The sequence below is a fragment of the Rhamphochromis sp. 'chilingali' genome, assembly GCF_963969265.1.
Source record: "Rhamphochromis sp. 'chilingali' genome assembly, chromosome: 1".
NCBI lineage: Eukaryota > Metazoa > Chordata > Actinopteri > Cichliformes > Cichlidae > Rhamphochromis > Rhamphochromis sp. 'chilingali'.
In genome coordinates, this window is record NC_137929.1 from 29,316,943 (window position 1) to 29,340,053 (window position 23,111).

At 42.4% G+C, this 23,111-nt stretch overlaps 1 protein-coding gene across 5 annotated transcripts in view; it reads right to left on the reverse strand.

Moving 5' to 3' along the window:
* mpdz (multiple PDZ domain crumbs cell polarity complex component) overlaps positions 1–23,111 on the reverse strand; it is a 50,589-nt gene that overhangs the window by 3,533 nt on the left and 23,945 nt on the right. For 3 of the 5 annotated variants that reach the window (XM_080876633.1, XM_080876630.1, XM_080876632.1), the window contains 23 exons: positions 20,953–21,279; positions 20,517–20,628; positions 19,046–19,244; positions 18,498–18,539; positions 17,235–17,342; positions 17,053–17,133; positions 16,753–16,930; positions 16,529–16,639; positions 11,213–11,278; positions 10,913–10,984; positions 9,309–9,492; positions 8,108–8,304; positions 7,899–7,990; positions 6,113–6,191; positions 5,685–5,753; positions 4,678–4,773; positions 4,520–4,594; positions 4,239–4,425; positions 4,005–4,150; positions 3,035–3,118; positions 1,914–2,107; positions 205–352; positions 27–113 (listed from right to left, as the gene is read on the reverse strand). In XM_080876633.1, the coding sequence (XP_080732759.1) occupies positions 27–113; positions 205–352; positions 1,914–2,107; positions 3,035–3,118; positions 4,005–4,150; positions 4,239–4,425; positions 4,520–4,594; positions 4,678–4,773; positions 5,685–5,753; positions 6,113–6,191; positions 7,899–7,990; positions 8,108–8,304; positions 9,309–9,492; positions 10,913–10,984; positions 11,213–11,278; positions 16,529–16,639; positions 16,753–16,930; positions 17,053–17,133; positions 17,235–17,342; positions 18,498–18,539; positions 19,046–19,244; positions 20,517–20,628; positions 20,953–21,279 (2,934 nt within the window). The other 2 variants (XM_080876631.1, XM_080876634.1) reach the window with 2 other exon arrangements.

Genomic DNA, 23,111 nt, shown 5'->3' on the forward strand with positions numbered 1-23,111 from the left:
AACCACTATCTCATCAGCTACATTACCTGGCTGCTTTGAGACAGCCTTCTTTCCGAGTGGAAGGGCCCCGCCTTAAACCGCCCCACTTCCATTTTGATAGATCCCACGCAGCACTGCAACACAACACACAGGCATTATTGTACGGTTATTCGTCTTTAATTGTCCTGCACACATTTGACGATTGCGCATGCGGGGCGGGACTACCTTCAGCAGCGCAGCCACGGCCTCCTGAGTGGCTGACCGGACGTCCTCACCGTTGACCGACAGTATCTGGTCGCCCTGCATCAGCCGACCGTCAGCCTCCACCAAACCTCCTTTCACGATGTCGGACACAAACACCCCTGTGTCGTTCCTGCTCGGAGAGACGGGAAGACTGAGACGCGGCAGTAGGCACGACACGTCTGTGACCGCGTGCAGCACTCTGCTGAGGATCGCTAAGCCCCCTTTCTCAAATTGCTGACCTTAATCCTACAATTTTCCAGAGCTCTGTTTTTTAACTTGTTATTGCTGGTACAGTATTGATCTGGCAATTTCAGGCTTTTCCAATGGAGCTGCCTGAGTGTGGCTTGTATAACAGAATATTAACCAGCGATCACTTTGACAGTATTGTGCTGTTGGAGGCTTCGGTTCACGGTCAACAGAGTCAAATTCTGCGCTCGCTGTGAGCGAGAATATAACGTGCAGGAAGAAAAGATGACTTATCTTAAGCCTCTGCCTTTTCTTCTTTGTTCAGAAGCACATCTGAGCCGTGGACTTTGCATATCTGAGGTGCCAATCTCCACGTGGATAAGAACTAGCACAAGCAGTAGCTGTGAAGCAAGGCAACTTGATCCCACTCAGTCCTCGGTGCCAGAGATACTTGGCTGTCACAACTGCTCACCACTAACTGCTAGCTTGCATATTTTCCTTTCTCGTAGGTCGTCTGGGCTCCTGTCTTTTCCATCCTTTTGAGCATTTTAGCCTTTTTCTTGCCACGTGTGTAGCAAAACCACTGTGACAGAGGCCGAAATGTTACAACTGTGTTAAAAACTGTCCAAACTGTTTAACCTTTGACACTAGCTTGGGATATTTAACCCTGACCCCTGTCTCCTCACAAACTTTCTGTCAGCATAAAACATTTACAGGCACACAGAAATCCAGAGGGCTTATAGACGCTCCGCAACCTGCCTGCTCTTATCCCAGTGATAACTTTGTAAATCTGTCTTTGCTGATCGAGTGCTAGCAACAATAGCGGGATTTTCACGCTGACGCAACAAGTGCTTTCAGCTCCGTCTCTGGTAACACAGCGAGGCGAGAACCGCCACTAGTACCGAGGAGAATGACTGAAATACAAACCTGTTCTGCTGACTCATATGAAAATGCAGTCACGCAGAAAAAAAACCTTCATTTAGCCACGATCTGTTCAAGCTACACATAAAAAAATTATGATCTCTTTTTGATTTCCTGCTGAAAAAAACATAATGATTTCATGTCTTTGTAACAGACATGTCGTGTGGGAAAGAAGGGATTTTACTTAATCTGCGTGCTTACACCAAACACAATGACTTTTGTTGGTAAGTAAAACTGGTTTAACTGATGGCTGCATGGACAGAAACATGATAGAAGTAAAAGCAATGACCTCACTCTCCCAACTATGGAGTATAAAAACAGATAAAATACAAAAGGTACCTCTGATCCCGCGATCTGCATTAAAAAAAGGTCAAAACAATATAATTATAAAGTAGGCTGATAATTACATTTCAAAAATCTAGAATGTTTTCAATTCCTTGTTTGCTTCTATGTATTTTCCAACACGCTAACACCTACTGTGAGCCAGAAAGCACCTAGTGGAGTCACTACTCTGCTATTGTTATATGTAAAGGCTCGTCGCCTGACGCTCTCAGCAGCAGAGCTGATTCTAACAACGTTCCCACCTCCTCCCGACAATGCTCAGTCCCAGGCCCTGGCCGGGATTCTTGTGCAGCTCCACGGTGAAGGAGTCCCACAGGTCTTCCTCCTTGTACTGGGCCTCGTCCCTGTAGACCGCCAGCCGGACCCTGTGCGGCGTCTGCCGCAGCACGTTGATGGCTTCGTCGTGACTGGCCGCTCGCAGGTCGATGCCGTTCACCTGTGATGAGAGAATGCGTGCGTAGGTTTTGATCCAGCTACTCGCTCGGCCATATTTGGTTAAAGTAGCAGAGGCCTTATCTTCTGTTCCAGTGTATAAGTTAACTGCAGCGGAGGATTATATATAAAAAGTTCTAACAGCCTCATTTATTGCACAAAGTTTCCTTTAAACCGTTTCTGCTTTAGATATAAGGAAACTAGGTCATTCCTTTGAAATCACAGGCTGATGCTTGACTTAAAGTACAGCAGGGAAACCTTCCCACAAACCCCTGTGAGATGCTCCAGTGGTCAGTCTAAGAGCGATGCCCAGCTTTTCTTCTTTTCTTTTTTCAAACCACATTTAAAGGAGGGAAAATACCATATTATCTTTCACCGTGCACACGCAGTGGATTTTATTTTTTCCCCATAGTATCTAATGGCATGACTGCAGAGTGGGAAACTGCTCTTTTCACTTTCCCTCGCTGACCTTATTTTCTAAACACAGCAGCCTGGCTCAGGGACAGGAGTGAATAGTGGAGAGCTATTAAGTCATAAGGGCGTGTGTTTCAATTCAGATCTAGTGATTGAGCTACAATAACTCAACTCCCGGGCTCCACCCCTGCCCTCTCTCCGTGACAAAGCACGGGGTCAGACGGAGGGCAAACCCAAGTAAGAGCTCGGGTGCTTAACTTGTCAAGGCGCATAATGCACACGGGATTTGTACAGGTTTTCTTTCACTTTTCACTCATAATTGCCTCGGTCTGCGGTATATTATCTTGCTAAAAGCAAAAAGCGGTGCTTTTAGAGGTTCTTATTGCTGTTAATATATATCTATGCTGTTGCTCAACATATATCGTATTGTCAGACTTTAAAAATCCAAGCGTTCATGCTGAGACTCTTCGGGCATGTCTCATCGAAATATAGTTACGCTCATTATGCTGCAGCTCACCTCTAAGATTTGGTCTCCTGCCCATAACCTCCCATCTTTGGAGGCCGCCCCTTCTTCATAAACTTCGTGGATAATGATGGCCCCCTGGAGATAAAGAGAGAGAGAGTGGAAAAAGTGAGTTAATTAGGACAAAATAAAAACACACAAAACAAAACAAAAAAAAAAAAGATGGAAGGGAGACATTTAGCATTTATTTGGAGGATATTAAATGGATACAAAACAGATTGGGCCGGGAGGGGAAAGAGTATTTGTTGACTTTTTAAAGTATGTGTACACAGCAAATTTTTTTGTGTGTGTTTGTTGGCAAACAGACATAAATTTGGATTACTGCTTCTGTGAATGTGTGTGTTCCTGTGCTCCTGAGGTTGCATTCCAGGGGCAGGACGTTGTCCGCCACGGCTGAGGCCAGACAAAGAGCTGCTCCCCCAAGCCTGACTGAGCAGACAGAATAGATGGGACGAGGGGAGGATGGCAGGGGCAACGAGAAGAAGAGGAGGAGGAGACGAAGGCCGTGACAGCATCGTTTCCTACATTCCTGAGCCTCCGTGGCTTATGAGTTATGCTACCAGCAAAGAATCTAAGTGGGTGGCATTGTGGCTGGGAACGCACAGCTAAACCTGCAGATTTACTGTTTGTTATTATTCAAATCAATAAAAGTTTATTTATATAAAGTGTCAAATCACAACAGAAGTTGCCTCAAGGCGCTTTGTAGTGGATACAATAATACAGAGAAAACCTCAACAATATGAGGACCCTCCTGCGAGCAGGCACTGGGCGACAGTGGGAAGGAAAAACTCCCTTTCCACAGGAAGAAACACCCGACAGACCCAGGAAGACAAGACGAAAACAAACTGTGGAAAAGAGTCACGTTTTATTATTATTATTGACTAAATCTAAGCACATCAGGGAGACCAGCTCACGTTTTCCCCCTCATTAGCTGATTGCTACTGCTATTTGTCTGGTTTCCTACCAGCAGAGTGTCACAGCCTCCCACGATGCTGAGGCCCAGGCCTGTGCGGCCCTTGGAGATGTCGATGGTTGTTTCACAGCCGGGGATGATGGGGCAGGTCGTCGGGTCAGAGGCCAGAGCGGAAGGGGTGGATGAGCGACTAAGACCTAAAACGGAGAAGCATGTCTGTTCTTTTCACCTGACAAAACTGACAATACAGTTCTAGAAAATTAAAACCAAGTAAAACGAACTCACTGGTGGCTGCTTCCGCCTCTGGCTGACTTGGGAAGATGCTAGGCATGCTGGGTACGCTAGCGAGGACTCCATCTGAAAAGCTTGCGTCCTGGCAGATCGACTGGACACAGGAGAAAGAAGAGGGGATCTCCTTTGTAGCAAAGGTTAGCTTCACAGGACCTGTGGCTTTTCTCAGCAGTGATGAGACCTAAAAAAACAAGAATACCAATCACACCTTTCACCTTGTGGCTACTAATAAACAGCACAGACATGAAAGGTTATTTCCAGAGTAACGCCCTTACCTTTTCAACAGTGTATCCGAGCACAGACTCGCCGTTCACAGCTAAGAGTGTGTCCCCAGGTTTCATGCACCCCTCCTGCTCACAGCGCATAAACAGCTTTGATTAGCAAAGGCAGCTAAACGTCCACGGTACAGAAGGTCTCATTAGGCATGACATACTTTGCCGGTGTGTCCCTGCACTTCAGATATACTCTCAATCTCAACCCCGGCCTCTGTGTCGCCCTCAACAAAAGTGATGCCGAGTCCTCCGTCCTCCTGATGAAGAGAAACGCTCATTAGTGATAAAAAACGTTTGAAATTGCACCACCGCACACGCAATACCCACGCTGACAAACCCTTTTCTTTAACACGTGCTGGGTAATGGAGCCGTACTGTACCAGTTCAAGAAATCAAGTCGCCTCCAGAGATGAATCAGCCCCAGCTTCAGCTCACATCCTTCACACTTCTGATCTTTTGCTCCCAGAGAGGCCTTTCAGGGCATTTGTCTTCATATTAATGAGCTGCCTATGTGCTACACTGTTGCCACCTCTACCGCATGAATGATTCAACAATTGTAGGGATTGCATAGTTTTTCCTCTCTCCTGTCTCTTTTGCAGTTTGTTTTAGCGCTCTTCAAAGGCCAACTTCACCTGAATCTGCCTGAAAAGCATGTTCCCACTTGATCCGTGTTGTAACTGATCTTGTAGAAAGTTTCCTTTATTTGTTGAGGTGGTGAGATGTCTAATGTTGAGATCTCTGCTTCCGCTCGTGTTGTGCAACTGGATGCAATTTTATCGCTGCTGCTCAGAGGATCAGACAATGACCTTTGGAAAACTGCCTGCTTTCTGCGAGCTAGGACGTGGACCCCACAAGGAGTCGGGATCCATTCCTTATTTAATATTTCAGTGAACCGAGCCTTTAACTCCCATTGGAACGTCTGTTTTGTTTACTTCACCTTCTTTTCCCTCAAAATTTTCTGTCTTTTCTCAGCGTTTTGGCATCCTGTCAAACTTGAGTGGTGTGCTCCCGATCTGTCTGTCTCTGACGTGCCCCGCTGGCTTATTTAGTGTGTGTGCGTAAGAGTATACACCTCCCTCATTACCGCACTGTTCCTGAGACTTTCTCCCCGTTACTGCCTGTAACGCTGTGTGTTTTGCGATGTCCGCGGGTCATCCTGCGCCTCTCACCTTCAGATTTACGATGTGATGAACGTAGTTCGAAGTATCGGCGTCGCCATTAGCAGCAGCTTCTTCTGGCTGTGAAGGAGCAGGAGTAGTGAGCACACCATGAAGTAAATAAATCAGCTAAATTTTAGCTGGTGGGAGTACAGTGCCGGATGCGTCTACATTACTGCTTGTGGTTTGTTTTACTGGGAGTCACACACAGGCACGGGACCACACAAAGAAACTTCACATGCATGCGTGCCGAGCACGAGACAGACTAAAAGCCAAATTACACGCCCAGATGTAAAAGTAATGGTTCTGTTTACACGTTTAAAATCTCATTACGAAGCACCAACGTGGCTGTGTAGTAGCTGTAGGAGTCGTGTCTGTTCCAGGGCTTCTGCATGTGTGCATCGTGTGTTTTCTATGCGTGCCCATAAGCAGAGTTGTACCTCAGCGTGGGGCTCCACAGCGTCTCCCTCGTGCTCCCTCACTGGTCCCACCGCCATCTGGTCGAGCGCTTCGGTGTTCCTGTTTCACACAGTCATAACTCACGTAAATCGTCGCTTCTCAGCTTTGTGACAGCAGAGCTGTGATTTACGCCAGCTGATCACAGCGTATCTTTCAGGAAAAGGATGTGAGTCAAGTGGGAGGCTAAGTACTGTGATCCGGAAGAGGGCCAAAAGTAGGTCAAAGGTCAAATACGTCAAACTCTGTAGGGATATGTGAGCTAATGTATCCGTATTACATGCTAACTACATCTGTTTGACTCCCAAAGCTGACCGACTCAACAACTCCTGCACCAACACCTTTTACATTTGACTACTTTCAACTTCCACGGTGCTTTTTCAAATTTGTAATTCTACCCTTTGGTGTCATACGATGAATTTGAGACATAACGCCAACACAAACGGAGAATGTAACATCGCAATCGCAGGGGGATGATAAAGTAATCATAATACATATAAAAATCGAAATAATTTTCATGTTAATAAGCGCTGCATTTGCAACGTTTTGTGCCGTTTCATTGGCCCACCCGTTAAGGAGGAGATGGGGTAAATGGAGACATACTTAATCTTTATTTTATGTTTCCCAAAATGTGAAAACTTCTAGATTAACATGCAAAAAGTAGATTTTATTTAGTAAATATTCACACAGCCTAACAACATCATGTCAACTATCTCAACTCTGTAGCTGCTCTCTTATTCACAAGCAGGGGTCAGTACAGCACGTAGATCTACGTACTTGATTTTGTTACAGTAGATGCCTTTCTAGGCCCCAAAGGTATCAGTATCGCATCCTGGCAGCTTTTGCTTGCTAGACATCAACCCCTACACTATGGAGGGATACACTCTCTGATAAGAACTGCACTACATTTGCATTTCTCCCTTTAGCCCTAATTCTAGCTTCGTACTCCAGCTATATTTACAGTCACTGTCACTATATTTTTAACTAACTATTTAAAACGCATTTCCTCGCAAATACATTTTTCCATCGTGTCTGCATGTAGATATCTAAATTAACAATATAAACTACTATTTTAATTCACATTTGTTTGATAACTTTCATTGTTTTTTTTTTGGTTTTTATTAATAATTCAAGCTAAGTATATCTCATATTTTTAGCTGGCAAGCTTAGACTGTCTATGCCCATATTACTAGCTAACAGTGTGACGTATTAGCCATGCTTTAAGCAAGCTATTTTGCACATTTTACACTTTTTGACCACTAAATATTAAATTAAAATATAGTTTATGGATTTACTTTGGAAGTCTGTTATTTATATTTGTCACTAACGTTCAACTTTTGCTCTTTATCTCTTTTGGTAACTAAATAAAATAAATATCTAAATAAATATCATCTGTATGCTGTAGAAATGTTGTATATTTTAGTGAGTGTACCACTAAATCTGAAAACCTTCACAATCATCAGCCAAGTGCCAGCTGGTGTGATGGGTTTAATATAGTTTTTATTAATATTTATTGATTACAAAATATTTCAAGTTAAACTATACTTTATGAATGCATGTATACGTTTGGTATGTGCATGTGAGAGACTGTGTTATTAAGCATTACAGAACAGAGGCCATTATATTCAACCTGTGCTGCATCCTTCTGTTGAATGACAATAGCTCCATCTATTGGCTTTTCACTAACATTACAATAACTTTCCTGAGGCTCAATAACTGCATGCATAGTTTCACAGGAGCTTTAATAGTGATGAAAATAACTGTTGATACCTGACAAAGATGATTTTGACTTTGGATGGAGCGCTCTTGATGATGGAGGACGCGTTCTGATGACTGTGGCCGTACAGAACTTGTCCGTTGATCTGTAGCACAACATAAAGTTTATTGCTCAGAAAAGCATTTACAGAATTTGAGACTTTTTAAAAAAAAAAAAAAAAAAAAGCAAATGAACAGTGAAACTAATTTTATACGCATCTCACCTCCAGCAGCTCATCCCCAACAACCATACGTCCGTCCCTGCCGGCCGACCCGCTGGGGTCTATTCCCACCACGAACACGCTCATGCGTGAGCGGTCCCTGTTCCCTGCCAGGCTGAGGCCCAGGCCTGTTTTGCCTTTCTCCAGCTCAATCATGTGGAGGACACCTGGGAGGCTGCCATAACGCTGGATTATGTTCTCTGAAAGAGGCAGGTGAAGTCGCGGCAGACAGATGTAAGCTGACAATACAAGTAAAATAGCGCCAGACTGGTCTCGAGCCCTATCGCTCCGTGTAACGTTTCCCGAAAGAAGAGCAGATATTTGAAATGTGTAAATTGCAGAGGAACCAAAAGTAAAAGGTAGAAGTTTGTCAGCAGAATTTTCTATTTCAGCTTCACCCTCTCCCATTTTTGTCTCAATCTTGGCTCTTTTGTTCTGGCTCCAGTCTCTTTTCTTTGTCTCTCCACCTCTCCTGTCTCTGGTGTGTTAGATAGCCACTGTTCAGACCAGTGGGCTCCTGTTGTTCTGGGCTCCCTGCCACTGTTGAACCATCAGTCCTGTACTAATCTCCACAACTCACCTCCACGGGCTCAACCTCATCAATCTTATTCCTGCAGGATGGGCTCTGTCTATCTCGCTCTCACACACACACACACACACACACACACACACACACACACACACACACACACACACACACACACACACACACATACACACACACACACACACACACACAAGGGCACATATACACATATACTCCACAATCCCAGGTGTTTGGAGGCTGTTCTTTATGCTGATTGCTCGCCATCTTTCTCTCTGGAGCAGTGAGTTCATCCTACAGTTGACATCAGAGTGTCTGCAGGATGATAATGGCCTAATTGGGACACTGAGTCCTTCAGGTTTTTGCTGAGGCACAACCAGCTCAAGCATGTGAATCAGTGCACGTTTATGCCATGCAGGAGACTTTATGGGCAGACATGTAACTTGGAGGACCTCTTGTGGCCATTTGCTGTTACTACATAGTGTAGTATGTAAGCATATATTTTTACTTCCTCCCACTACAAACTGGGTTAAAATATTCCTGCTGTATGTGATGCAGGATTACATTTACATCAAACATTTACAACCTTGTGATATTTCACTGCAAAATTAAACACCCTACTGCAAAAAACACAATAAAAACCAGACAAACTAAACTCACTCCAATTATATCCGTACTCGTCCTCGGGCTCCTCCCCCTCCTCCTTTTTCTCCTCAGCAGTCTCAGCAGGACCGCCAGGAATCTCTGTCAGCGTGTCTGTATCAGTCTCTCCCACATGAGGCACCACTGGCAGGGTGAGGACAGCGCTGGTGGGAGATGCCTTTGCCGCTTCACGCTTCGCCAGCTGTCGCGCCACAGATGGAGGCAGAAAACAGTTGATGAGTGAAAGGTAAAGAAGATAAAGAAGGTTTCATCTCTCCATTAATGTTTAAATCAATTGGCTGTCAGGTTCACAGCGAGAGGAAGGCGCCGATGCAATCAACAAGAAGCCATATGCTTGGTTTCCTTTTACATGTACGTTAGCTGGAAGTTATTGATTCTATGAGCTCTGATCACCACTGGGATAGCAGCACTACTCCAGCTCGCACCAACATGTGTATTTTTGCTACTTTTTCTTTTTAATTTAATGAAAAGCAGAGATCAAAATTAGAGAACACCTTACATGCCTAAATGTCCTGTATTTAAGTCACTGCTTCTTCTAATAAATGTAACAAAATCCATGAACAAGAGCGATGGAGTTAGCAAATAGCTAATACTGGCTAATACGCTGGGCCAGTATACCAGCAGGTCTCTTGTAGGGGGGGGCCTTTTCTCTAAATGACTGTAACACTACTAACTAACACAACACAACGATTGTTATCAATTTCCCACACTGCTCTGGTTTGATCTTGGTCTTGTCCACAGTTTAGCCACTGCTTGACTTTCATAGCCACAGCTAGGTTCAGGATCAGGATTCCAGGCTAGCCATCATGCATTATTTTAATGCTCTCACATTCAACAAGTGCTTCTGTTTCACGGGGTGACAAGAGGCACCGGCCTCCATAGAAAGTCTTAGCTGACTCTGTTGGCGTAGAAGCTTCTCATAGACATTACTCAAGCACCAAACCATGAAGCCCCGTCCTCCAAACTGACCCCCCTCTGCTCCCGTTTGACCCCGAACATAAAACCTCGCGTCGAAACTGAACCTTGCTGTCATCACTACAGTTCTTCTTCACCGTCCATGTGATGTGTCCCTCTGTGGCCTTGTGATTACTTCTCCCGATGATGGGCTTAGTCGCTGCACATTCTTTTTTTTTTTTTTTAAGTGGACGACTGGTGTTACAGTAAATTTTGATCTCTACTATATAATTATTAATTTAATGATCATCTCTAAATTTAAAATATTCACCCATCAGTAATTCATAAGCGCACTTACCTGTAACAACTCTGACTTCTGATCACTTCATTCATTGTTGATCTTAAATATAATGCTCGAAACTCAAAATCATCCATTTAAAACCAGAGTTTTGATTCTGTTACGCTTTCGAAAACGGACTAAAAGCAAAAAAGGCAAAAACTAAAGTAAAGGAAGAAAGATGTTCACGATTCCACAAAAAGAAACACACACACAGGAAGTCGGACGGTGGAGGCGTTAGGCCACGCATATGCATGTATAGCACGTCAGGACATCTCCGATTCACGGGCTGCCGTGTGACACGCTGACATATTCGTGCAAGCATACACGGAAATGGAAGGTGGAAAGCACAACACAGAGACCCACGAACCTTAAACGGGGTAGGAGTGAAAGGGTTAGTTGGGGAGAGGCGGAGGAAAAGTCTACTGTGACTGTCACCTTCCTACGGAGAAGACAAAAAGGGCAACTTTAACAGACAGCATCGTTCTGACAGGTCAAGTCAAAGGCGTGTGCCAGCGTTGCGTCGACAACATATCTCGAGTTTATGGTGAAAGTTGGTTTTTTTTTACTGAATCTATTTTAACGCCGTGAGCGACACCTACTGAAATCTGACAACAAACACAACAACACTGATAGGCGCTCTGCGTGCTCGGTAATTAGAAGTACCAACCTTGTCCTTGTTGTCCCTTGTTGCGGCTGCAGCAGCTCTCTCCTCACTCGAGTCTGTTATCGATGACTGTTGCATTTAAGACAGACATGAAGGTAAATCACTACTCTGCACCAGATAGCAACAACAAAAAAGGACTTTGAAATTAATTTACGTCACGTATGGACAGCAAATTCATAACATCCACTTCAATGTCACCAGATAGTGAAAGATACTGTATCACAGTGCGGTGCGACGCACGGGCAGTAATCCCATAAATATTAATGGGTCAACGCTAAGTCTTAAGTGTTCGGAATGACTAAAGCTGTGCTCGGTATGCTGTGTTATGATAAACCATCTGTTTTGGAAATCCGCATTTCTCAAATAAAGGCAAAACTTTCACTGCTTCTGCTAACTTGAAGCTTGGCAAAGCCGAGAACTGAAAGCACACAAACACTCGGACATGCCAAAACACTGATGTGTCGAGTGAGGAAAGCGTGCCCAGCACCGCGCGCCCGTCCAAGCTCGACGATTTCTTGAATGATCAAGCTTGAAATGTTTTCTTCTTTGTTTGCCAGAAACTTGCAGTTTATAATTCTTCACACAACAGTATTTGTGTTGACTGCCGACCGTCTAATCAAGTTGTCTTTTTTACATTGGCAACGAGGCACTCGGGACGATGTTGGAGGGATAATTTGAATAAATCGCCTTTCAAAGCTGATGACAGGAGAAAAATTAAAAAGAAAAGGAGAAGAAGAAGAAAAAGCACTTACAGTAAAAGCCTCAACTATCGTTTTCGCTTTCTGCGGGTGCAACAGATGGGAAAGAAAGCAAAGTTACAGAGACAGAAAATGAATATAAACACCTGCTATCAGAGGTAAATTTAAAAACAGGCATCGTGCACAGGTTGGAAAATAGTATCCGTGTCGAACAGGTCCAATCAAGTTGCACGCAGGTCCAAACGAAAGACACGCCCACACAAACGCGAGGAGACACAGCAGACGCAGGCTAGGTTTCTAACCTGAGGCAGGGAGGTTTGACGAGTGCAGCGAAGGCTCGACCCGCTGTGGCTATTTAGCTGAAGGAAGGGCAGGGGTGGCTTCTAAAAGCAACACAAGACCGACAAGCTGACAAACATTAGAGATGATGTCTGAGCCTTTCTGACAAAATTTAATCAAAGGTAACTGAGGAGACAGAGAGAGATTGAAATCATTAACGTTTAACTAACGGGTTCCTCGAAGACGGATATTTCCTTCACGTGGAGGAACTGAAGAAAGCCTCTCGCTCTCTGAAAGCGTAAATGTTTCAAAGACTCCTCCGGGCTACCTTGAGATTATTCACTGCTTACAACAGAGTGATTTGAAACTTCAAGGGAAACAGCACAGATGTGATGTGCTCTCTTAGGTGGCCCTCGGTGGCTGCATTTTAAAACAGCTACTACTGCTCGGACTCCACTGCTCAGATATATCATCCATTAAAAATGGTATTTATCTCATGATTCGGTTTATTGTCGTGGATTTCACTTTAGCCGCACTCAGCGCTGACCCCAGTGACTCTGGAGTGAATTAGAAGAACGTCTTCCTGCAGCCGCAGAGCCACAATTAATGCCCTTATTATTTTCTCTTATACTTTCAGGGTTGCCAACTTAAATCCCCTGGAAAAATCTAATTTTTTAAATATATACAGACTTTCACCCATCATAACTCAAATCCACATATATTACCATCCACGAGGTCGATTTAAACAGATTCTCCAGCAAGTTTGACTAATGAGCCTTGCTAATAATGTCTCCTTGTATCACTGGATGTGTTCCTGAAAACATTAACAGCAATGGCGACAACTTAATTATTCATCGGCTAGTTTATATTTAAGGCCATTTCTGAGGAAAAATATATATACACGGCTGCAACCTTTTTAATAATTAAACTAATAAGAAAACGAAAAAGCAACTGGATGAAAAACTAAAACGAAAATGTTTTTATGCCTTCAATATGCCCTCGGCTTTTTACGTGCAGACTTTTTTTTCCGTCTAGGTTTTATATGTTTTTAGCATAGACTGTATACAAAAATGGAGGCAGCCTAATGTATTCTTTTTAATGGCCAACAGGGGGCGACATCTCTGGCTATCGAAAGCAGTCCAGTTGTTTAGAAGTCTATGATGAAATGACCTCCCTGTGCATTGGATTTAATAGTGCAGTACCTATTTTAGTGATGGGTTTATACTTAATTGCTAGCGTAATACAACACAATGTTGGCCCATTTAGAGTAAAATACACAGATATATGGGTGTGGTAATATATCCTCAGTTCTTAAATGCATATCACCCCGATTTTATAAAAGAAATGGCCAAAGAGGACCAAAATCCTTAACTCGAGAGCTCAAAACAAGACAAAACTAAAAAGGCGGTGGCTGACGTTCGTCTATCAGTATGCCCTACAATACAGCACAAAAGATTTTTCGGCTGATATAAAGATAAAAAGTGCCAGCTGTGCTATTCCCACAAAAAGCTGGCAACCCTGATATTGTAGAGTTGATAATGACCATCTTTATATGAGGTATCAATTAAATTTTAATAAGCCCCGTGGTTAGAATCTAGTGTGCATGTGCAATAAATGTCACCAAAGCTCACCTTCAGCACAGATGTGTCTAAAATAGTGGCCACATTGATTTTAGCGCTTGGTTAAAAGCAGCATTTGGGGTCGCTGACATTAAACAAATGATTCAGTTCTTTTTCTCCTGGAGGGAATTTAGAATTCTGCTTTATTTCCATTAATGCGCACATCGTGTTTATTTCAAAGTCAAAGACGGACATAAAAAGAAAGACTCAGCCACCAGTCTGAGAGACAAAGGGAAAGAGTAGGGAGTGCAGATAATGCAACTAAGATAAAGTGTGATGGATAGCTTAAGCAATAAAAATGAGGGAGACAAAAAGAGAAAGACAGATTACCTGACATGTGCGAGGTGGCATGTGTGTGAAAGCGGTGGTGAGTTTCTTTACTGCGGGCGATGAAACTGGGCAATAAACTGACTCAGGCTGAGAACGCCATGTAGAGGAACAGAGATGTAGGTTGAGGCAGCTCATATTGTAGTAACTACTTAAAACTGTTCTGAGTACTTTAAAGAACTAGTTTGGTATACAGTACTGTGTAAATGTTTCCTACATTTTGCTAGCAAAAATAGAAAATGAGTAAACAGAGTGAATCATTTCCTGAAGTAATCATCAGGAATTACATTCAAAGCTCTTCTTTGGATGTTTCGGCCTGTTTGTTCTGTTCTCTTTCAAGATGATCCCACACTGCTTCAATAATGTTGAGGTCTGATCTCTGGGGAGGCCAATTCATGACTGATAGAGTTTCATTGTGTGTTTCTAAATCCAGGTATGCTTTTACTGCGTTGGCAGTGTGTCCAGAATCATTGTCTTGTTGAAAAATGAAGCTGTTCTCAGGCAGATGCTTTCCAGATGGCATTGCATGGTGGATCAAAATCTGATGGTACTTTTCTGCAGTCATAATTCCATCAGTTTTGTCAAGATCCCCACACCACTGACTGAAATTTATCCCGAAGCCATGACAGAGTCTCCACTGTGTGTTTTACAGATGCCTGTAGATACTGTTGTCCTTCTCTCTTGACCTCCTCCATTTATTTATTTAAGATGATTTGTACTGAGAACTTCAAATTTGCGCTGTTGCCACTGATTGTGTAATTTGGCATTACACTCAGCCTTTTCTCCCAGTTTCCCTTGAATTATTGACAGCCACCCGTCTACTGACACCATTTCTGATGAGGCATCAGTGAACAGTAGATGGATCAAGTGAATGGTCAGATGCATCTCTCAGGTTTTTTCCTAATTTTTTCCTACTTCTTAAAAGCTGACTTTCAGACACTTTCAGACACAGGTAGCTTTGTCCTTGTATTTCTTTAGTTCTTCACTTTTCAAGTTTCCTAAAAAATGGACAAACTGCACAACACGCTGAGATATGCCAAGCTTTCAGTTAATATCTCGTTGGGTATCAAAAGACGCTTTTAGCATTTTTTGTTAAAAATGTATGTTTTTGTGACAGACTGCTTGTAACAACGTGTGTAAAGTATAAAGAATTTATATTTGTATTTGCTAGGTTGTCTGTCACGTGTAGATACAACATCAGTTCTTTCCTTTACTTACTTTGTCTTTAATTTGAATAATTCATAGGTCAAAGTTAAGTCGCTTAACACGTAAAAAAAGTCTGAAGATTCTGAAGGTCAGTTTTTTAAGTCTTTAATAAAAAAAAGCTCAAGACTTTTGCACAGTACTGTAACTTTGACCAAATAAGACATATAGTTAAAAGGTAACTAATTACGTGTCTCTTTTTTATTGTATTGTTTTGAAGTTACAATCAGCCACTAATTAAACATTAAACAATTAAATATTAGCAGGCTACTGAATTAGCCTGCTAATGTTTTTGTTAGCCTAGCTCATGCTAGTATCAAGTGCACATTGTATTTCAGTATTTCTTTAGCTAACAACCATGACAGTTAGCTAGCTTTTAGCAACTAAAAGCTAAAAGGTTTATTCTAAACAGTGTTAACTTTTTAGATAATAACTTTAGTACTGTCGAGCTAACTGCTAAAAAACATATCAAAAATAATAAGACAACAAGGCTGAGAACCTCTTACCCAAAATACTACAGTTACTGTTTGGAAAACCAAAAGAATAAATCAAATGATGCTACAAATCCACGCAGAGCTCAGGGGAACTGCAAAGTCAGGTTCGGTCAATGGCCCTTATGCCATTGTTCCAAAAACACTGATCATAGCAGCTTTAATATCATTCTTGCCCTCCTCGTGTCCTTCCCCTGTTTTACATAAGATTATGGTTTGTTGTATGCTTAATGAGTAACCAGAATGTTTAGGAAAGCATGAGGGACTATCTCCTAATGTGTGAAAGGTGATGAAAGCAGGGAGATCTGACACTGGAGCCACGCCAGTAGCAGCCTCAGCAGGAAACGATTTAGTCATGCTTTAAAGGCCTGAGGGCACTTTCAAGCAACAAACGGTGTTGTTGATACACTGTTTCAGCGCTGCTCTTAAAGGTTAAAACACGCTAATACATTTAATATGCCAGGCAGGGTTTGCTGTCGCTCCATAAAAGAGTTCACATTTACTTTCAACGTACAGACAACCCAGGACAGTAAAGGGGTCGTATACGGTACCTGTTAGCTTTTTGAAAGTGCCCTAAACGGCCTGTGCTGAAACACAAAAGTTTTACACGAGGTAACAAAAAAGAAGCTGCAGAGTGAGGATATTGTGACCTTTACATTACGAGGTAGTTACTGGGAAGCAGACGCTAATATACAGACTTACCCTGGGCCTCTGGATAATACTCTGGACCAGGAAGGAGACAGGGTTCCCTGCCCTCCGTATGGCCTCCACTGCCTCCTCATGACTAGCATCTCTTAGGTTTACTCCGTCCACCTGAAGGAAGCATAAAAAAAAAAAATTCTAGCCATTTATTTCAAACATTTGAGCACTTTAGTCCAAACGAATAAATTACATCGATTGTTCTGTGACACAAAAAGTCCCTTTACCTCTACAATTCGATCCCCAGTCTTCAGAGTCCCGTTCTGTCCAGCAGGACTGTCCTCCAGGATGTGCTTGATAAAAATGCCCCGCATCACCTCTCCAGAGCTCAGCCGGCTGCCCATCCCTCGGCCACCGACGATACTGATCCCCAGGGACTTGCCCGGCTCTCGGAAAAGCTCCACTCTGAGGAAGGTACCAATAAGGGATTGCAAGAGTTTTCACTTTAAACCTTGTGACATTTGATACGTGTACAAAATTGAATCAAAAGGTCAGGTACACATGTGTATGTGTCTGTGTTCACACACTTCCTCGGTTGGTTCCAGATGTTATAAGATGCGCTTTCTTCTCCTTCTCCGTCTTCGCGCTCGGGGAGGTTGGGAATTTCTCTAAAAATAGAAAAGAGGCTCCGCATATAAACATTTGTCTGTTCACCTTTAGGTTTGCCTGCAAATTGCATAACAAGTATCACTGTGGCAGGGGGACGTACTTCAGCGCTGGAGCTGCCACTGGAGCTGCGTCAGTGAAGATGTCGTCTTTAGGCTGCTCCAGGCTGGCCTTGTACTCCTCCAGATACTCAGCTGGGACATACGTAATGCTGAACCCCCCCCACCACACACATAAACATAAGCACACACACACATGAATGAGTGGATATTCACAAACTACACAACAACCTGGCCTCCATATTTATAAACCCTATTACTCACCGTTATTGGCAATTATGCCCCCATTCATTGCAAAAGCACAAAGTAATTTAACAAAAATAGAGGAGAACACGCAGTAAAGTGCAAACTGGAACCAAATCCTTACAGCTACCCCCCGCCGCCACCTTTTCATTAAACAAAACAGCTACTTTTAAACCTGCTCATTTACATTTAGAAGCCGTTGTCCCTGCATCAGATTTTACTTCACGAACGAGACTGCAGCAAAACTGACCTCAGTCTATTTGCAAAAAACTTCCCTGTGACGAGGTTGAGACGCTTTCGAAGTCCTGCACCACCTACTGCGTGACCGACGTGGAACAAATTTGATGGCTCTATTATTAACACAAACAAACTCCCTTTAGGAAATGAAACAAAAGAAAGCTGACAAACTGACGTTTCACAACAATTCAGAGTGAGGCTGATTCTCGGGGGCGCATTAGCACATCTGAGTGAAGCTAACAGATCTTCAGCAGATGGGTTGATTTTGATTTGTGTGTGTTTTTTTTAAAAAAAATACATGGCATGCAGACAGAGGAAAATGAATGAAATAATGAAACGGATGAGTCAGTTCATTAAGAACATCACAACAGGCGGTGAGAGACGTGGCAGAGCTTATAAAGGAATGATGAGTGGAGGGGAAAACAGGAAAAACAGTGCGTTATGGTGTTTAAACATGTTAGTCACAATGGAAGCAAGAAGAAGACGTACAGCAGGTTAGGTGCTAAAAAAAAAAGTGGTAGTCAATCAAGATTTATCCAGATCTGTTGTCACAGGAATAAAAATTCAAACATTTGTTAAAGCTGGTGCGCAGCTTCACAGTATTATTATTTAAATGCTACTCGGTGTATCTGACAGACATTAAAAACAGCATCTTTAGCAGCTATAGTCATATTTCGCTGTTGCTTTGGCACTCTGCTGTAAGTAACTGTCTGGATAAAACTCTAATAGACTGTCATGAAGGTCGGCAGCAGATGGAAAGAAAGAGAGTTTGTTGTTGTTGTTGTTGTTGCAGAAAGACCACCAGCATGGAAGTTAGTCATACTCACACATAAAATGGGCACAGATCGTCCTCGGGTGCACAAGCAGATCTAGAATGTGAAGAGTTGGCTTTTTTATGCACCGAAGCTAACAAACTGCCAAGTTTAGTTCAGCAAGCAGAACTTGTCAAATACAACATTCGATTTACCTGTAAGGCAAGTCCTTCACAGGGCAGGGTTTCAGGCCAACAGTGTAACTTTAGTAGTGCTCATTTCTTTAAAAAAATAATCTGCCAGTAACTACTGAGCCTGCTGTATTCTGCATTTATAGGCTCATTTAAACGGACTCTACCACGCGGCTTACATAGAAATAGCTGAGAGGAGCTAATAATCATTTCATGCACTCGGTAATGCCAGACATTACTAATTATGTGCATATGGGCTAAATGAAAACTAACCGCTTGATTTTAAAATGATACAGGCATAAGCTTCACATTTAAGTCAAATGAATTACTGCAAACCGCAATCTGTTATTTTTGGCCACAATAATGGTCTCATTGAAATCATAATGCATGCTATTGTTTCGCATAAACGTGTATATAGATTATAGCCTTTACCCCATATCTGGCCCAATGAGAGAGTGCCTCCTGAGCATGGCGCGGGCCTGGGCGTTGGTCAGGTTGGCAGTGGGCTCTCCGTTGATAGCCAGGATGAGATCGCCAACCCCGAGACGTCCATCCCGGCTAATGGATCCTCCGTGGATTATGCTGCGGATCAACATCCCCAAACCGTCTTTCAAGGCGCTCACTGTCATCCCTTTGAAGAAGATGAGCAACTGTTTGATTTAAGTGATTTAAGTGACTTGAGTATTTCAGAAACTGTTGATCTGCTGGGATTTTCCCACACAACTAGCTTTAACAAGGGAAAATATCCAAAGAAAACGCCTTGTTGATGTCAGAGGTCAGAGGAGAATGGCCAGATGGCTTTGAGCTAAAGGCAACAGTAACTCAAACTACCACTCATCATAACCAAGACCAACAGCACATCGGACCTTGAGGCAGAAGACCACACCATTAGCTGCCACTCCTGTTAGCTAACAAAAGGAAACGGAGGCTACAGTTCACGCCAGCTCACCAAGGAGTCTCATTCGGATGGTAGGGTCACAGTTTAGTATAAAGAACACGAAAGCATGGATGCATGTTGCCTTGTATCGGCCTTTTTTGTGGTTTAATGGTGTGGGGATATTTTCTTGGCACACTCTGAGCCATTTTTACACTTTGTGTTTTTATACTGTGCCTACTCTTGGCTCTGTAAAACATCAGTGAGAGAAAATATCCCAACATTTAGTTACCTCAGGAACACAGTTAGACTATATTTTTGATTCTCTTCTACAAGAAAATCCATTCATTCTAGAAACTGTCAACATGTTGATAAATTTAATTTTCACATCTGTCTCAATGGAGTGTGACATAATATCTCTGGAGGCTCGTCTTCATCTGCACATACTGTCCATCATTCTTTTTATCCAGATGGGAGACACTCCGGCTAAAGCCTTCGACTACATTTTAAACTCCCTTTTGCAACAGCTTGATGTGTGAGAGTTCATTTACAAACTGTTTAAAAATACGATTAGTGTGCTCTATTTAAGAATGAATTCGGTCTAAGTAAGCTGCAAATTGAGAGCAAAATATGCCGAATATTCTCCACCCAATAAAAACCTTGAAAGAGCACAAACGAGCAAAATAAGAGACGATTTTCATTGAGGAATTGAAGATTTTAAACTGTAACTTCATAACACCTATTTGTTTTAGAAGTTCATACTTAATATTCTTGGAGCCAGTAGCAGCCCCTTGGGCAGGTTTTGAAATGCAAATAATGAGTATGGCGATGGGATTAGACTTTCTGAGTGGAAAACAGTCAAAAATTGCTTCTATCATTTTTCCATAAAACTGGATTTAGAAAACAGGAGATAAAAGTAAAGGCCAAATGCACCTTTCAATCCTGAAACCTCATTAACACTTCTGTGGAAAATGAGAAGAAAACAAATAAAAAGAACAAATTAACGATTGTAAAGAAATGAGCACAAACCCAGGCTGGAGTTGCCCTTGACGACTGTGATAGTCCTTTCAAAATTGCTCCCTGAGGTCAACGTTGCTTTGTCTCCGTCTTCTGCAGATTCTTTCGCACCAGCCTCCTCGTCCTTTAAGTTGATAATTCAGCACACTTAGTCATGACAGTAAATAAATATATTAATAAGGCCGGATTCCAAAACAAAGCAGGGTCTCTGGAGAAAAAGGCAGCGATTTGACTGTGAAAATCATTTTAAACAAATCAGCTTAGAACCTTTTTTATCTCGCGTTTGAAGGCAGCCTCTGAGTGGAGAGACTTTAAAAAAGAAATGATGGAGGATTATTTCCTCGCTGTTATAACGCACCTTGTCACATGTGCACAGCATAGAATATCCATTTTAATCTTATCTCCTGATCTTATCGCGAGCAAAAATTTAGACTTGTTAAATTCTTACCTTCATCAAAACTCTTATGTCTACAATCTCTCCGAAAGAGATAGCAGGCTCCTTCTGATAGTTAAGGCTCTCCACAGGTTCCTCCAGCACATTCGATCTGCTCCCAATTTCAGCAAACGGGCTGTATGAATTTGTGCCGTCCTCTGGGTCTTCTTTGCTCGGGAGCTGTCCCAGGTACTGGTCGGAGCTGCTCAGAATAGCATTAAAAGCCGGGATGTGGCTGGTCAGACTCGGAGGAGCGTAAGAGGCCGACTCCTCCGGAGAGAAGACTTGACTATTGTCTGCAAAGCAGGGATGCTCCTCCAGCAAGTTCAGTCGGGCTGTAAGCTGGAGTAAAACAAAGTAGAGCAGATTGAGTGAACATTCCCACTCTGTTAGTTAGACAACTGCCCAACAGGGACAATTCATCTCCCTCCATCGCTGCCGTGCCCTCCTTGTAATGAGCCACAGAAAAGCCATCGGAGGCCAGTAGAAAGTGGCATAAATTACTGAAGATCTTGAGAGCCGAGTGCATTATGCAGTTTTATTATAACAGCGTTTAAGACTTTATTAGAACCAGGCTGAATAGTAATGATTCTCAGCAAAAAATCCTTCTGGGAGTCTGAACAGAAGTTAAAAAAAATGCAAATGTGCAAATATATAAAACATGAGAGTCTCAGTATATAGATATGTACTTAAAACAGGAAATATGAAGTGTAATTTGAAATAAGACAGCACTGAACTGGGCTTTGACAAATGGAGGAAAGTGAGATGGTTTTACTAAAGGCAGCTTCCAAAGTTAGGGATTAAACTGTTGTTATTATTAGGGGTCATTTATTACACCAGTTGTTTCAAAGCTTGAGGTCAGAACCCCCTCATGGATGTACAAAATATTAAATAAGTAATTTTTTGGCATGCAAAGCAGTACTACAAACTAATAGTTCAGTAAGAATCACTATATACACACCTCAGTCAGAATAGACAGGACCAAACTGTTTCAAATTTATAAATATACTGCTCAAAAAATGCACAGGAACACTTTGAAAACACATGAGATCTATGTGGGGAAACCTGCTGGATAGCTACACTGATTTGGACTGGATAATGTGTTAGGGATGAAAGGATTCCACCTCGTTTGATGGAAATGAAAATGATCAACTACAGAGGGAAGAAATCAAAGAGACTCTGAAAATCAACGTCAAATAATGATGCGGCAGGCGAGTCCATTTGGCTGAAATTTCATTGCACTCCAACTCCAAATGGTACTCAGACGTTTGTATGACCCTCATGTGCTTGTATGGCTCCAAATGAGACGATGGATGGTTCCAGGTCTGGACCAGGGCATCACTGAGCTCCTGGACAAGCTCCTGAGATGCAACCTGCAACCATTATGTTTCTGCTGGATGGGCAGAAACATAATGTCCCAGAGGTGTTCTTTTGATTTAGGTCGGGCAAGCATGGGGAGCAATCAATGGTATCAATTCTCTCCTAGAGAAACTACCTGTCTCCTGAAATCTACTCCATGCTCTGTGCTGGGAGACAGTGGCACATATTGATGTGCCACCCTGGATGAGTTGAACTACCTGTGCAACCTCTGTAGGGTCCAGGTATTGCCTCATGCTAGCTCTTGTGACACTGACCCTAATCAAATGCAAAAGCACTCCTGTTGTGGAGGTTGTCTCATTTTTGCCCCTCTAGTTCACCTGATGTCGTTAACAGTGTTGGTCAAGTTACTTGAAAAAAGTAATCAGTAACTAATTACTGATCACTTCCCCAAAAAAGTAATCCCATTACTTTACTGATTACTTATTTTCAAAAGTAATTAATTACTTAGTTACTTTTTTAAAACACGATTTACAACCTGAAGAGGTGATAAAGCGATAGATCTTTCAGCCCAATTCTACTTTTTCTACATAATCCATCATACAAAATGTAATCAAATGGAAAAGTCTCTTTTTTAAACTTGTTTTATCAGTTTTAATCTTTTAACTTTATGCATCAAGCAAAAATTTAATTATATGCAACATTCTCTGACTTGAATAAATTAGTTTAACATTTAAACCTATTTTCTGCACATTCCAGCACATAAAATAAAATATTTTTTGTGTTTACACTCACTCTTTCAAATAGATGCAAGTAAAACACAGCAGAAAATAAATAAAGTCAAAGACTCAGCGGTC